Here is a 14,808-nt window from a genome sequence, read left to right on the forward strand (position 1 = left end):
ATCCACTCATCAGGTGATGGGCATTTAGGCTTTTTCCATGTTTTGGCTATTGTTGACATTGCTGCTATGAACATTGGGGTACATGTGCTCCTATGCATCAGCATTTCTGTATCCCTTGGGTAAATCCCTAGCAGTGCTATTAATAAAAGACAGCATAATAAAAAATAACCAAAGATGTAAAAAGTAGTTGCTATGTAAATGGCCAGTAGCCATATGAAAAGTTGTTCAACACCATGAATCATTAGGGAAATTGATATTAAAACTATAATGGATTACCACTGCAAACTCACTACAGTGAGTATAATTTAAAAGACTGAAAACACCAGATGCTAGAAAGGACGAGGAGCAACTGAAAGTATCATACATTACTGATGGGAATGTATAATAGTAAAACCACTTTGGAAAACAGTTTTTTCGTTTCTTCTACAATTAAACATATTATCCTGTGATCCATCAGTTCCATTCCTTGCTAATAGAAATGAAAGCCTATGTCTGCAAAAAGATTTGTACAAGAATATTTGTATAAAACAGCTTTATTCATAATAGCCAACAACTAGAAACAATCCAGGTGTCCATCAACACAAGAAAGTATAAATGCATTGTTATACCTTTGTTCAGTGAGAGGCCTATGTAACAGTAAAAAGAGAGCCAACTACTAATACAATAACATGAGTCAAGTAAGTCAGACAAAAAGGGTACAAAATGGTGATTCTCTTGATTCCATGCATTTGAAGGCCCCTAACAGGCAAAACTAATGTATTTGTTAGAAACAGAACAGTGATTCTGCTTATTTGGTGGGTAGGAGGCGTAAGAGAATTTTCTGGAGGTACGACAGTGTTCTATATCTTGATTATTGTGTTGGTTATGCAGATGTGTACATTTGTCAGAAGTTCTGAATTTTATATTTAAGATCTGTATGTTATTGTATTTAAAGTATTCCCCAACATATGGAAACCAACTTGGTGGTAAACTACTTAAAATAAAGTATACCTCAACAAAATAAATCTGCAAAGTAAAACAAGAAAAGTGAGGGGGAGATTTCAGACAATCACTAGGACAACAGAAATGACACCTGGCAGCATGACACTTAGAATATGCAAAGACACAAAGTAGCACAGAACAGCCTCAGTTGATATTCATAATAACCAACACAAGTTTAAGTTATATCTATATACTTTTTAAAGTTAATTTATTTTGAGAGAGTGCGTGTGAGAGTGAACGGGAGAGAGGGAGAGAGAGAGAATCTCAAACAGGTTCCCTGCTTATTGCAGAGCCCACGAAGGACTCAGTCTCCTGACTATAAGGTCATGACCTGAGCCAAAATCAAGAAATCAGTTGTTTAACTGACTGAGCCACCCAGGTGCCCTTAATATAATTTTCTAAGAAGTCATCAAGGTATACTACTTTTAGAAAGAGTTTCATTAATAATTATTTTATTAAAAGATTGGAACTCAAATGCTTAGATGTCAGTAATGTAGAATATTAGTATATGAAACGCATTTCTTACGTTTTATGTAAAGAACAATTGTGGTTAATATGGGGAAATGATTCTCGCCAAAACCAGAGTGTGGTCTCTTTAAAATAGTCTGCTAAAAAGAGGGCATGGAAAGTTTTTGTAGATGAATTTGCTTGGTAAGTTATTGAAACAGAATATCTGTCTTTATATGATCTATGTGATTTAGATTCCTAGTTACAAGAACTAAAAAATGTGGCATTTGTACTAAGGGTGTTTGTTTCAGCATTTTATTTATAATCTAGAAATGTTAGAAACTTAGAGATGTCACAATTAAATGTGCTATAAAATATACCAGTAATTTGTCCTGGTTATATTGCAGCAGGTGGAAAATGGACAAGTTTGATAGTGGCTTGTGTAGTTTGACAATATTTGTGTCTGGGGTCCTATATAACTTTTTCCATGACAATCAGATCTGCTTGAACTACTCATATGATGAATTAAAATAAGAGATATGTAATCTTTTATTGTAAGGTTAGGCTTCAAAATAAAGGTTAACCTTTTAAGTTAGTTTGTGGGTTTGTTTGTTTTTTCATCTCTTACAAAAGTAACTTACTTTGTGGACTATCATGGAAGTAGGAAACATTAGTTATCACACAATAATTGTTGTGGTCTTTGATTTCTCAAAAGAGACTGACAGCTTGGCTTTTCTTGTTTATGGGAAACCTAATTTCCGATCTTTGCATCTGTTTTAGTAATAGTTATGCACGAGTGCGAGCTGTGGTGATGACCCGGGATGACTCTAGCGGTGGATGGTTACCACTTGGAGGGAGTGGACTGAGCTGCGTCACTGTCTTCAAAGTCCCTCACCAGGAAGAGAATGGCTGTGCTGACTTTTTTATCCGTGGAGAGCGACTCAGGGACAAAATGGTAATGAATAATGTATCTGTTGGTATAATTTTAAGATTCTATAGAGTTTTGATGAGTGTAATGTTATTTATGAGAATTATTTTTGTCCAGGATCAGTGATTATGTTTTAAGTTATTTCAATGTTAAAAATAGTGAAATATGCTTGTTTCTTTGCAACTGAGACTCATTAATGTACATGTGTTAGAAGGGAGCAGCATTTTTTAATTAGGTTTAATGCAGGAGTATTCATGAATAGTGCCCCTAGTCATTAAACCAGGTACACCCTGACTTTCCTTCTTCCCCACTCCTTCTTCCATAAACTGGTGTTTTACAGACTAAAGTCCACAGGGAATATCCAGGCCTGTCATGTGTTTTTGTATGGCCCATGAGTTCAGACTGGTTTTAACATTTTTTAAAAGTTTATTTTTATTTATTTTGAGTGAGAGCTATAGAGAGCAAGCAGGGGAGAGGCAGAGAGAGAAGGAAAGAGAGAATCCCAAGCAGGTTCCACACTGTCCATGCATACTTACTAACCAGGCTCATGCTCACAAACCATGAGATCATAACCTGAGCCTAAGTCAAGAGTTGGTTGCTTAACTAGGCCACCTAGGCACCCCTGGTTTTTACATTTTTAATGATTGAAAAATTGAAGAAAAGTAATAATTTTGTGACACATGGTAATTACATAAAATTTAAATTTCAGTATCCATAAATAAAGTTTTATTGGAACATAGCCAAGCTCGTTCATTTACACTTGTCTATGGCTGCTTTCATACTATAATGACAGAGTTGAATATTTGGAGCAGAGAGCATAAGTATCTGGACCCTTACAGAAAATTTTACTGGCTACTACCCTGAACTCTCTGCTCAGGGCCTTTCTCTTCATTCTCTATTAATGTAGTTATTCTAGGCACATATAACTACCTGGTTGCCAGCCTTCGGCCCAGATCAATGTTTTCTTACATCTGTGTATTTTAAAATTTGAATCTCAACTTTGATAATGTTTAATATTTATTCTCTTTTAATTGGTGTGGGAAGCTCTTTCTCCTTTGTTTCATTTGTGAGCCAGAAACCAACTGCAGTCATATCTTCTCTGAGAAGCTGAGTAATGTTAATGTCATTTCTGCATCAAGCAAAAGGAAAGCATATACTTAGAAGCAAAATGAGAATAAAATGCCAAAAATTTCCAAGGCTCTTGAAAATAACTTGAGTTCCCTTTAAATATGTAATTGTGGACTGGTTTGTGAGCCCATTTAGCATCAATAATGTTATTTCTCTTGAGAATGTGTTTTAAGTTCCAAATAGTTCTTTCATACATAAACGTCTTGAATAAATCTACTTTTAATTTTGGTTTCTGGATATTTTTTTACTACTAAAATATTTTAGTAATTTAGAAAGTTGCCTAACTTGTCTGTGCCCCAGTTTCTGCCTCAGTTAAATGGAGAGTTACCCTAAATCTTCTTGAAAGCCTTCCAACTCTAGTTTTTTGAGTTTTCACTTCTGACTATGTATCTCAATTAACCAGAATGTGATTTTAGGATTGTAGGAAACCCCAGATGAAGTCATAAGTGTGTAATAGTAAATTTAAATATTTAAAGGTGGTTTGTTTTTACTTTGGAAAAGATAGTAGATGGCATGTACTAATGCTTATTTAAAATAAGCCTTGTAAACTTGTACAAAAGAGGCTTTGGTGATCTGTCCTGGAGTTTATGCTTCTTGTCTAAGCTAATGATAACTGAGGACTGTTGTTGGAACAGAAGTTATAGATGTTAGGAACTGAGTGAAATAGTGAAGATTTAAGAAATGTTTTAATAGTAAATATAGAAAAAAGAGAAGACAGAAATCAAAAGTAGAGAAAGAGTTGGAGAAAAAAAGCTTACTAGAAAAAGCATAAAACAAAGAAAAGATGAACCTAGATGTGAAGTAGAGAAAAGATATATTGGAGTAAAATAGAGTATTAGTTACATTAATGAAGATGGATAGTTTACTTTCCAAAAATTAAGCACAAGACCAAATCTACATAACTAGGAGTGAAGCAGGTCAGAGATCACTCAGATTGATGGATTAGGTGGTTGCTGAGAGTGTTGCTTTGACAGAAAGCTAGTGAGAATAAAACTGGGATTCAGAAAGAACCCAAACTTAGTTCCTTACGTTAGGACTTAATTTGAGCCCTTAACTGAGTCCTAGGGTATAGAATCCCAATGGGCTAACAAGAAAAGAGGTTTTTCTGGTAGAAGCACTGACCTAGGATTCAAACATCTGTTGTTTCACCTTCCTAGAGGAAGCTTGTTATTTGTGAAACAGGGATGATAAATATATGTCTATGTAGACATGAAAGAAAAATTACTTTTAAGTTGGAGGATTGCCATTTTCCCTGTAGGGATTAGCTATTGTGAAGAGTTTTATGTTATTCCAAAATCTTTTGGAATCTCAAGACAAGTGGGACAGGGATATTGAAATAAGCAGATTATTTGGCCCGCTCTGCTGGGTAATACGCATTGGACCCAGATCCTTCTGAAGCAGTAAGAGAATTGAAGTGTGTATCTCTTTCATTATCACTGCATTTTGGGATCATTAATGTCCATATCTGTAGATACTTATATTGATTGGTTTTATTTCAATCCATTTTTCTGGGTTCTAGTTTGATTTATTTAAAAAAGAACTACTTTATGACTATTGAGTGTAAGTTTACAAAGTTTTTCCCAAGTTCATGATAGTATTCTTTAAAATCCTTCTTGGTAAGTAAACTTGATTTTAGTGTTATCTTTATGCAGTAGTCAATCATGTAAAAGATATTTGGTAAAAACTGTGTTGTGTACCCATTTTTTATGTGGGTTACCTCTTAGAATCTTCTACCTTAGATGAATTTTAGTAAGTTAGAATACTGGTAACCATAGTGAAGAAGAAAGATGGTTTTTCTCAAGTGTAAAAGTACTTTGGTAGACTTTTCCCAGCCTTTGATTCACAATTACTTGTACTAAAAAATGTCTTGTACTTCACAAAGGGTTGTATTTCACTTTTTTTTTTTTTTTAAATAAGAAAGGGAGCACAAATAAAGAGGAGGCTGACTGGGATTTTTTTAAGGAAGGAATTATTTTATGTAATTAGGTCAGTACTCCATCATTCATTGGTTCTTTCATTCATTCAGAGAGATCAGAAGTTATTTCCTATTTTTTTTAAGTTAACAATATAGTGTAAATTGGTTTCAGGAATTGAATTTTGTGATTCATCACTCAACACAAGTGCCTTCCTTAATACGCATCACCAATTTAGCCCATCCTCTGCCCACCTCCCTCTATTAACCCTCAGCTTATTCTCTATGGTTAAAGTCTCTTATGGTTTGCCTTCTTTTTTTTTTTTTCCCTTTCCCCTATGTTCATCCATTTTGTTTCTCAAGTTCTCCATATAAGTGAAATCATAAGGTGTTTGTCTTACTCTGACTTAAATTATTTCCTATGATGCTTACCTATAACTTGCCTGTTTTTATGGTGCTTACAAAGGTAGAATTTATTTCTCAGGCTACCCTTTGATACTCTAAATTAAGCTTCTCAAGCTCTGTGCCATGCATGAATGGTCAACATGGCAGGGGCTTCCAGGCTATTTGCCTCTTCACCACCCGGAGCTCCTAATCTTTCCTCGTTGCCTTACAATTGTTGTTTCTTGAGGCACCTAGGTGCCTCAGTTGGTTAAGTAGCCGAGTTTGGCTCAGATCACGATCTCATAGTTCATGATTTTGGGCCCTGCATCGGGTTCTGTGCTGACAGCTCAGAGCCTGGAGCCTGCTTTGGATTGTGTTTCCCTCTCTCTCTCTGTTCTTCCCCTGCTTGCACTCTGTCTCTTTCTCTCTCTAAAAAATAAAGATTAAAAACAACAACAAAAAACAAATGTTATTTTTCTAAGTATGCCTGAGGAAAAAGTTGGAAAAGTTCTATTTTACATTGGCTTTCATACTTCATTGGTGATTGAGAAAAAATTCCAAAAGAAGCACTGGGCTTTGGTGCTGTAGTTTAAGATAATGAAGGTATTATTTCTTCCAGACACTTGGGGATTGATGGAATAGTCTTTGACAATGATGGATTCTCACAACTGCCTTTTTTGATTTATGTGAATTGTATCCTCCATTTCCTTCTAAATTTTGATTTCTTCAAGACAAGTTAGTGTTATCTTGGGTCACATTTTTTAATATACCAACTAAAATTTAACTGTTCATTTGTGTAGATAATCCTCACTATGGAGCTTTCCACTTTCCACAATAGAAACTTTCTCTTTTGCATCGTTTTCACTAGATATGGTGACCCCTCTTTGTTAGTATCACACTTCTATTTCATAGGTAAACATTACAGAGTATTTACCATATATATAGATTATACTATTTGTTTTTAGCTGATTGCATGTGATATATAAATTGGAACACTGAATTATACCTTTAGAATCTTTATAAGTACCTGAATAAATTGTCAGTAATAATATTTAAAACTTTGCTAAAGTATTTGTTACTAAACAGTTTTTAATTGCCATGGGATTCTAAATGAGCTATTCTTAAGTTACTAAATAGGTAATAAAATACTATGAACTTACTAATTTAAAGGTGTTACACTTTTTAAAGCATATTATGTACTAAGACATAGGAAGAAATAGGGTAGGCTGTATAGAAAGGTAAGTAGGGCAACATCTGGATTACTTAAAACATTCTGTGTAAACAAAAAGGCACTGTGCTGTATCAAAGCAAAGTTATAAGATAGATATCATTATAAACATAGAGTGACAAAGTCATTAAAATGAAGAAAGGAAAAATAAGAAACATTTCAAGTTTTAACAATTTGTCAGAGATTTAAAGAATTGTTTTTTGAATTAATAAGTTTTTAGGTTGTGGATAAAAATGCTTATAAAAATTAGAATGCCTATAAGATAATGATTCTATTGTTTAGAAGAGATATTTGTAAAATGGGGTTTCTTTACTAGAGCCTAAAACAAAATTAGAGTACTTGTTCCCTAGGAAGAAAATAAAGTAGTTATAAAATAGCAGTGGCTTTTTAAAAAATGAGACTCACCTACTCTCCACCATTGGAAACCTTGGAAGATAGGTCTCGTCTTTCTGCCTTAGACTGAACTTTTCATAAAAGTACAGAGCAATTTTCTGCTTAGCTTTGCCCACTGTGCCTCTGTGAATTATTCCATTGTGAAACCTCAGTTCTCTTATAGAACTTTTCCTACACTGAAAACCCATTGCATTAACTAGCTTACCCTTGAGGATTCAGCAGCTCTGTCTCTTGAGATACTGGTTCTATTCACCATAATATAACGGAGTTAGAAAGTGTGAGTGGGAGCAGAGATGGTTCAGCATTTTTACTGTTCCTATTCCCCTTACAGAATATTCTGTCAGCCGTGTATGTAAGTCCCACTGATGACACAGTGCCACTCAGTTCACCGCCCTCTAGCTCTCATTGTCCTCTGTGCACTGCAGCAGTTCCTTCCCGTAGCCTACCTTTCCACATCAGAGACTCGTCGTTGGTCTTGGCTGCTTTTCTTTGTGGTGACTTGACCTTCTGGTCTTCATTTTGGCAACCTACTTTCCTGGGTCTGGTGCTTATTCGAAACTGTTCTGTTTGAGGAATTTTACAATTTCCTGTCATTTTTGTTTGAGTCTCCTTTTCTTGCTCTTAAAGTGTCATGCTTGCTCTATCACTTTGTACCTCTGATTTTTCTCCCAATTGCACTAGACTCCTTTTGGCTTTAGTATCTTTCTTATTATTTCCCTTTTTAATCCAGTCTAAATTTTTCTTGTCAGTCATTTAAACCACTCTCATTCATATTTCAGTAGCTAGTATGAGCTGAGTTTTTGGCTTAATGAACCCTACATTATTAAAGGGGACTATTCCCTTTTTAAAGGTGCATCTTTCATGTAACAATTATTTATTGGGTGTACTCAGTGTGCTGGACACTGTTCTAGGTACTGGGGATATGTAAATGAAGAAAGAAGTCCTAGTTTTTAGGGCAGTATACATTCTGGTGAGAGACGAAGAAATACTACAATAAATAAGTGAAATAATATGCAAGACACCTCAGTGCCAGGGGAAAAAATAAGTCATGGAAATTGAGATAGGAAGGAAGTATTTTGTAGGAAGGTTTGTTAAAAATTTAGATTGAATAACGAAGGAAGGTCTTAGAAAAGGTAGGTAATATTTGAGTAAAGAATTCTATTTGAAAAGAGCTTATATTTAAAATTTAAGTTTCTTTATTTCTTTTGAGAGAGCGAGTGAGCGAGATAGAGCAGGAGATGGGCACGGAGAGAGTCCTAGGCAGAGAATCTGCAGTTTAAGTGCAGAGCCCAACACGGGGATTTGAGGTCATGAATCATGACATCGTGACTTCATCTGAAGTCAGATGCTTAACCGGCTGAGCCATCCAGGCATCCCAAGGCCTTATATTTTAGTTTATATGTTTGGATTTTCAAGTCTTGAGTATCCTTAAGGTAGAATGAATCTGTATTTTTGGTTAAGTTTTTATGCTACATACACTGTGTAAGATCTCGGGCTTTTTGTGGCTTTGGAGAATGGCATCAAATTGTGCAGCAGTAACAATCATAAACCTAGGAGTCAGTGATTCTTTCATTTATCCAAACAAGTATTCTTTGGTTTTCTGTTTCATCCATTTCGTCTCTACTTAGCTCCTACCTGGCCTGTATTACTGAAGATAAGGCTCCTAATATTTTTTCATGGCCCAGTTTTCCTAACTTCCTGTGGTTTCTGTATTGCTTATTACACTGAACTTTGTAAAACCTGGGTCTAATATTTCTTTAGTAGTTTCCAGAAATTTCCTAGAAACAACTCTGTCTCCTTACCTCAAAACATAAAACGTATAATCTGGTCACTGCTTCTTTTTGGTCTTGACTTTACCTGCCTCTTTCCAAAAGCAATAATTTCAATGATGTTGCCTTTCCGAGCTTTTCATTCATGATTCACCCATGATTCACCGAAAGCATGCATTGATTTTATGGAAACGTTTTCCCCTCTTTTACATTAACTAAATAATTATAAAGATAGCATGTTAAGAGTTTATGTGAAATAGAAAATGTAGGCAGACAGCTTGCTAGTCTTGAAATGATAATGGCAGGAACAATTTCCTTTTTATTGTCACAGGTAGGTCAAATGGAAAAATGGGAAAATTGAGTTAGAGAAAGCAACTTGGGCAACAGTTTTCCTATGAAGGATTGGAACTGGAAGGAATGCTAATAATAATAAAATTCAGCTAGTCCAAAATTACCAAAATGTCAATCCATTGGAAAGGTAATAAATATACTGTTAATGGCTTTTCTACACATCCGTGAACTTTGTGACTTTCTCCCAGCAGTTGTTTTACAACAGTTAATTCTTTAATGTTGCTAGTATTCCTTGAAGAGAAAAAACCCTGCCTCTTCTCATTTCTATTCTCTTTCTTTTCGAGCCATGTGATAGCTATTTCTTAAAAATTAAGATTTATAATATGTCCCATCTTACCTTTCTGGTTGCTTTTATTTTGTCTTTTCAGAAAAATTCAGCTTAACATTCCCTTCTGCACTTTCTTTACTGACTATGCTTCTTTTTATTATTCAATTATTGTATTTTTTTTAAGTTCATTTATTTTGAGAGAGAGAGAGTGCAAGGGGGGGAAGTGGCAGTGAGAGAGGGGAAGAGAGAGAGAATCCTAGGCAGGCTCCACAGCACTGTACTCACAAACCACAAGGTTGTGGCCTGAGCTGAAGTCAGACACTTAACCAACTGAGCCACCCAGGTACCCAGTTATTCAATTATTAACTTTAAAGTAATACTTCATTCTTTAGTGATTGATTTGTACTGGTTAATCTCATTTCTCAGGCTCATCAGGATTATCTTTGCTTCGTGTTTCTGTTTTGTATCTGATTCTGATATACTGCGCATCCTTTCTATTACTACATTCCAACTGCCATTAAACTGTTACAAGCGCTAATCGCCTCCCTAATAGCTAAATTAAAGCCCAGACTTTTTGATCCCAAATAACTGACGTCATTAGTTTTATAAATATTTCCTCACTGTACGTATGTAGCATACAGTGTATGAATGTAGCATGCTTTTAATTGATTAGTTGATTGATATACTTTTAACTAATCAGCAGATATTTGGTTGCCTTCTATATGCTAGACTTTTTAAGTTTAATATGTATAGTATGAGGGTTTGGTTTAGGCTTAAACCATAATGAGATGTCATAAATGCCTGCCTTAAACAGTGGGAATTTATTTTCTCACAGTTCTGGAGGCTGCAAAGTCTAAGATCTAGATGCCAACTGATTCAGTGTCTGATGAGACCTTCTTCCTAAATTTCAGAAGGATGGAATTTGATCCATACCAGTTCCTCCTATTTAATTGCACTGATCTGTTGATGGTGAAGTGAAGATTTCACTTTTTAAATTATTTTAGTTTTGTGTAGAGTTTAATACCTGCTAATACTAGTTTTTTTTTCTTATTAGTTTTTACCCTTTTTTTAAATTGGTATTGGTTTGTTTGTTTTCCAGGTATTCCATAGACTTTTTTAATTGATATTTTTATTTAGACAATTATAGATTATTAATTGCTGTTGTAAGAATAATATGAAGAGGTACTGTTATGTTACTTTTACAGTTTTCCCATTAGTAACACTTTGCAAAACTGTAGTATAATGACAATTAAAATATATATTCACTTTGATACAAATCATCATATTCAGATTTTCTTACTTTTACTTGTACTTATTTGGGTATTTAACACTATACAGTTCTGGGGCGCCTGGGTGGCTCAGTCGGTTAAGCGTCTGGCTTCAGCTCAGGTCATGATCTCACGATTCATGGGTTCGAGCCCCGTGTTGGGCTCTGTGCTGACAGCTCAGAGCCTGGGGCCTGCTTCAGATTCTGTATCTCCCTCTCTCTCTGACCCTCCCCTGCTTGCACTGTCTCTGTCTCTCAAAAATAAATAAAAACCATTAAAAAAAAAAAGACTATACAGTTTTACCATCCACAGAAAGATACAAAACAATTTAGTAACCACAGGAATCCTCCCTCCTGTTATTCTTTTATAACCACATCCACCTCCTCCTTGGCCTGGCAACCACTCATGTGTTCTCCATTTCTATAATTTTGTAATTTCAAAAGATGTTATATAATTGGAATCACAAGTATGTAACCTTTCAGGATTGAGTTAGTTTTCTTTTTTTTCCATTTACTGTTGTTCCTGAGAGTTCATCCAGGTTGTTGAATATAGCAATAGTTTGTCCCTTTTTATTGTTGGCTAGTATTTTGTGATGTCTTTGTACCAGATTCATTTAACCATTGACTCAGTGACAGACACCTAGGCTGTTGCAGTTTGGGGCTATTACAAGTAAAGCTGCTCCAAACGTTCACGTTCAGGTTTTTCTGTGAACCTGTTTTATTTCTCTGGAATAAATGACCAAGAGCGCAATTGTTGAATGTGTGATAGTTACCTGTAAGAAACTGCCAAACTTTCCCCCAGAGTGGCAATACAATGTTACATTTCTACAAGCAGTGTATACAGTGTGTGAACAATCCCAGACTTTTCTAGGCATTCTTGACAGCATTTTATGGTTACATTTTTTATTTTAGTCAGGGTGATAGGTATGTAGTGAGAGTGCATTGAATGGCTAATAATTTTGAATATCTTTTCATGTGTTTATTTGTACCTTGTTTGGTGAAAAATCTGTTCATATCCTTTGCTGTTTTCTCATTGAATTTTTTGGGGCTTTTAATTTTGATGTTGAATTTTGAGAGTTCTTTGTATATTCTAGATACTTGTCCTTTGCTGGGATATGTGGTTTGCAGATACTTTCTCCCAGTCCATAGCTTGTCTTTTTATCTTCTTCCTCGGATCTTTTGCAGAGCAAAATTTTGTATTTTGATGATGTTCAATTTATAAATTTTTCCTTTCATAGATTATGATTTTGGCATCAAGTCCAAGAACTCCCTGTCTTGCCCTAAGTCTCAAAGACTTATCCTATTTTTTTTTTTCCTGGAAGTTTTATAGTTTCACATTTTATATTTAAGTCTTTGGTCAAATTTGAGTTAATTTTTACATAAGGTATAATACTTGGATCAAGGTGTTTTGTTTTGTTTTGTTTTGTTTTTGCCTATAAATGTGCAGTTTTTCCAGCACCATTTACTCTGTCTCCCCTTTCATAAATATCACACATTGTATTACTATAGCAATATTGTAACCCCCCCCATGTATTAGGTAGTGATTTCTCCCATTTTATTCTTATTTCATGAAATTATTTGGGCTATTCAAGGGTCAGTGCTTTTCCATATAAATTTTTTTCAGAAGTTCTTTTTTTTAACGTTTATTTCTTTTTGAAAAAGAAAGAGCATGAGCAGGGTAGGGGCAGAGAGAGAGAGGGGGATAGAGGACCTGAGGCAGCCTCTGCACTGACAGCTGCTAGTCAGATATGGGACTGGAACCCAAGAACCATGAGATCATGACCTGAGTTGAAGTTGGATGCTAACCAGCTGAGCCACCCAGGTGCCCCTTTCCATATAAATTTTAGATTAATCTTAATCTGTGTCTACAAATTCTTTATTAGAATTTTGATAGGAATTATATTAAATCTGTGGGTCAATTTGGTGAGAATTAACATCTTTATTATGTTGAATATTCTAATCCTTGAATGTGGTTTGTCTCTGGTAAGGTGTTTGTATTGAATCTTTCATTAGCATTTTGTGATTTTTAGCATATAGATCCTATAGGTGTTTTGTTAAGCATATCATTTTTCTTGGAGCAATTATAAATAGTATTATGTTCATAATTTTGATTAGTGCATGCTCATTGTATATAGAGATGATTAATTTTTGTGTCCTGTTACTTTACTGACCTTTGAGGTTTTAGATTCCCTGGGATTATTTATTTACTTATTTATTTAGAGAGCATGTGCAAGTGTGAGGGGTGGGGAGCTAGGGGAAGGGATAGAGGGAGAGAGAGAATTTTAAGCAGGCTTCATGCCCAGTAGGGAGCCCGGCAGGGGCCCAATATTTTAAAGCCTGAGATTGTGACCTGAGCCAAGATCATGACCTGAGCCGAAATCAAGTGTTGGATGCTTGAACAAACTCAACCACCCAAGTGCCCCTAGGAGTTTTAAATATAGACAGTCATGTCATCTACCAATTTGAACAGTTTTATTCCTTTCTTTTCACTCTGTATGCCTTTTATTTCTTTTTCTTCCATTATTGCAGTGACAAGAACTTGCAGTTTTATGTACAAGAAGAATGGTATTAGTGTATATTCTTGCCTTGTTCAGATCTTAGTGGAAACACAGCCTTTCACCCTTGAATATGATGTTAGCTGCAGAGTTTTATTTCATAGTGTTCTTTAATGAACTGAGATAATTTTCCTCTATTTCTAATTTGCCAGAATTTTTTTTATTTTAAATGCCTATTAGAATCTGTTGAATGCTTTTTGTATACAGTTGATATGATATCTTTAGCTTGTTGGTATGATAGATTATCATATCCCACTTGGTCATGGTATATAATCTTTTTATATATTATTGAGTTTGATTTACTACTATTTGTTTTTGAAAAGTTTGTTTTTTTAAGTCATGTCTGTACCCAATGTAGAAATCCAACTCATGACCCTGAGATCAAGAGTCACATGCTCTTCTGAATGAGCCAGCCAGGTGCTCCCTGATTTGTTCCTATTTTATTAATGAATTTTGTATATAAGTTATGAGAGGTATTCATATGTAGTTTTTTCTTTCTGGTATTATATTTGGTGTTGGTATCAAGGTAATACTGGCCTCATAAAATGAATTGGGGAGTGTTTTTTCTGTTTTCTGGAAGAGATTGTCTAAAATTGGTGTTAGTTCTTCTTTAAGTATTTGGTAGAATTCTCCAGTTAAATCATCTCAGTATAGATAGATCTCTTTAAGAGCTTTTAATTGCAAATTGAATTTCCTTAATGGCTATAGGACAATTCAGGTTATGCCTTATCTTGAGTTTTGATAATATACAATTTTCAAAGAAATCAGTTCCTTTCTTCTAAATTTTCTAATTTACAAATATAAAGTTCTTAATCTACCAATTTTACTTTTAAAGGCTGCAAATTCTTTCGTGGTGATGACCTTTGTTTCATTCCTGAAATTGGTGATTTGTATGTTCATTTTTAATTTGTCGGTCTTGCTAGAGATTTATCAGTTTTATGGTGTTTATTTTTAAACCAGCAGTTTGTTTCCTTGATTTTTTTCATTCTATTTCCATTGATTGATTCTTATTTGTTTATTATTATTTTCTTCCTTCTGCTTACTGTTTTTTCTAGTTCCTTGGAAGGAATATCAGTTATTGATTTGAGACCATTCCTCATTCTAATATCCATAGCCTTTTGAAAGGCTTCAGTTCACTGTAGTATAAAGGTTTGGATTTATAAAGTTTAGCCTTATTTTTTAAATGATTCAACTATT

The 14,808-nt window shown here is 34.7% G+C and overlaps 1 protein-coding gene across 1 annotated transcript in view; it reads left to right on the forward strand.

Annotated features, from left to right (window-relative positions):
- The window catches only part of SPRED1 (sprouty related EVH1 domain containing 1), a 125,549-nt gene that overhangs the window by 55,246 nt on the left and 55,495 nt on the right, over positions 1–14,808 (forward strand). The window contains exon 2 of the mRNA XM_029951543.1: positions 2,209–2,383. Within this exon, the coding sequence (XP_029807403.1) occupies positions 2,209–2,383 (175 nt within the window). The remainder of the gene's footprint in view (positions 1–2,208; positions 2,384–14,808) is intronic.

Source organism: Suricata suricatta, chromosome 9, assembly GCF_006229205.1.
Source record: "Suricata suricatta isolate VVHF042 chromosome 9, meerkat_22Aug2017_6uvM2_HiC, whole genome shotgun sequence".
Lineage (NCBI taxonomy): Eukaryota > Metazoa > Chordata > Mammalia > Carnivora > Herpestidae > Suricata > Suricata suricatta.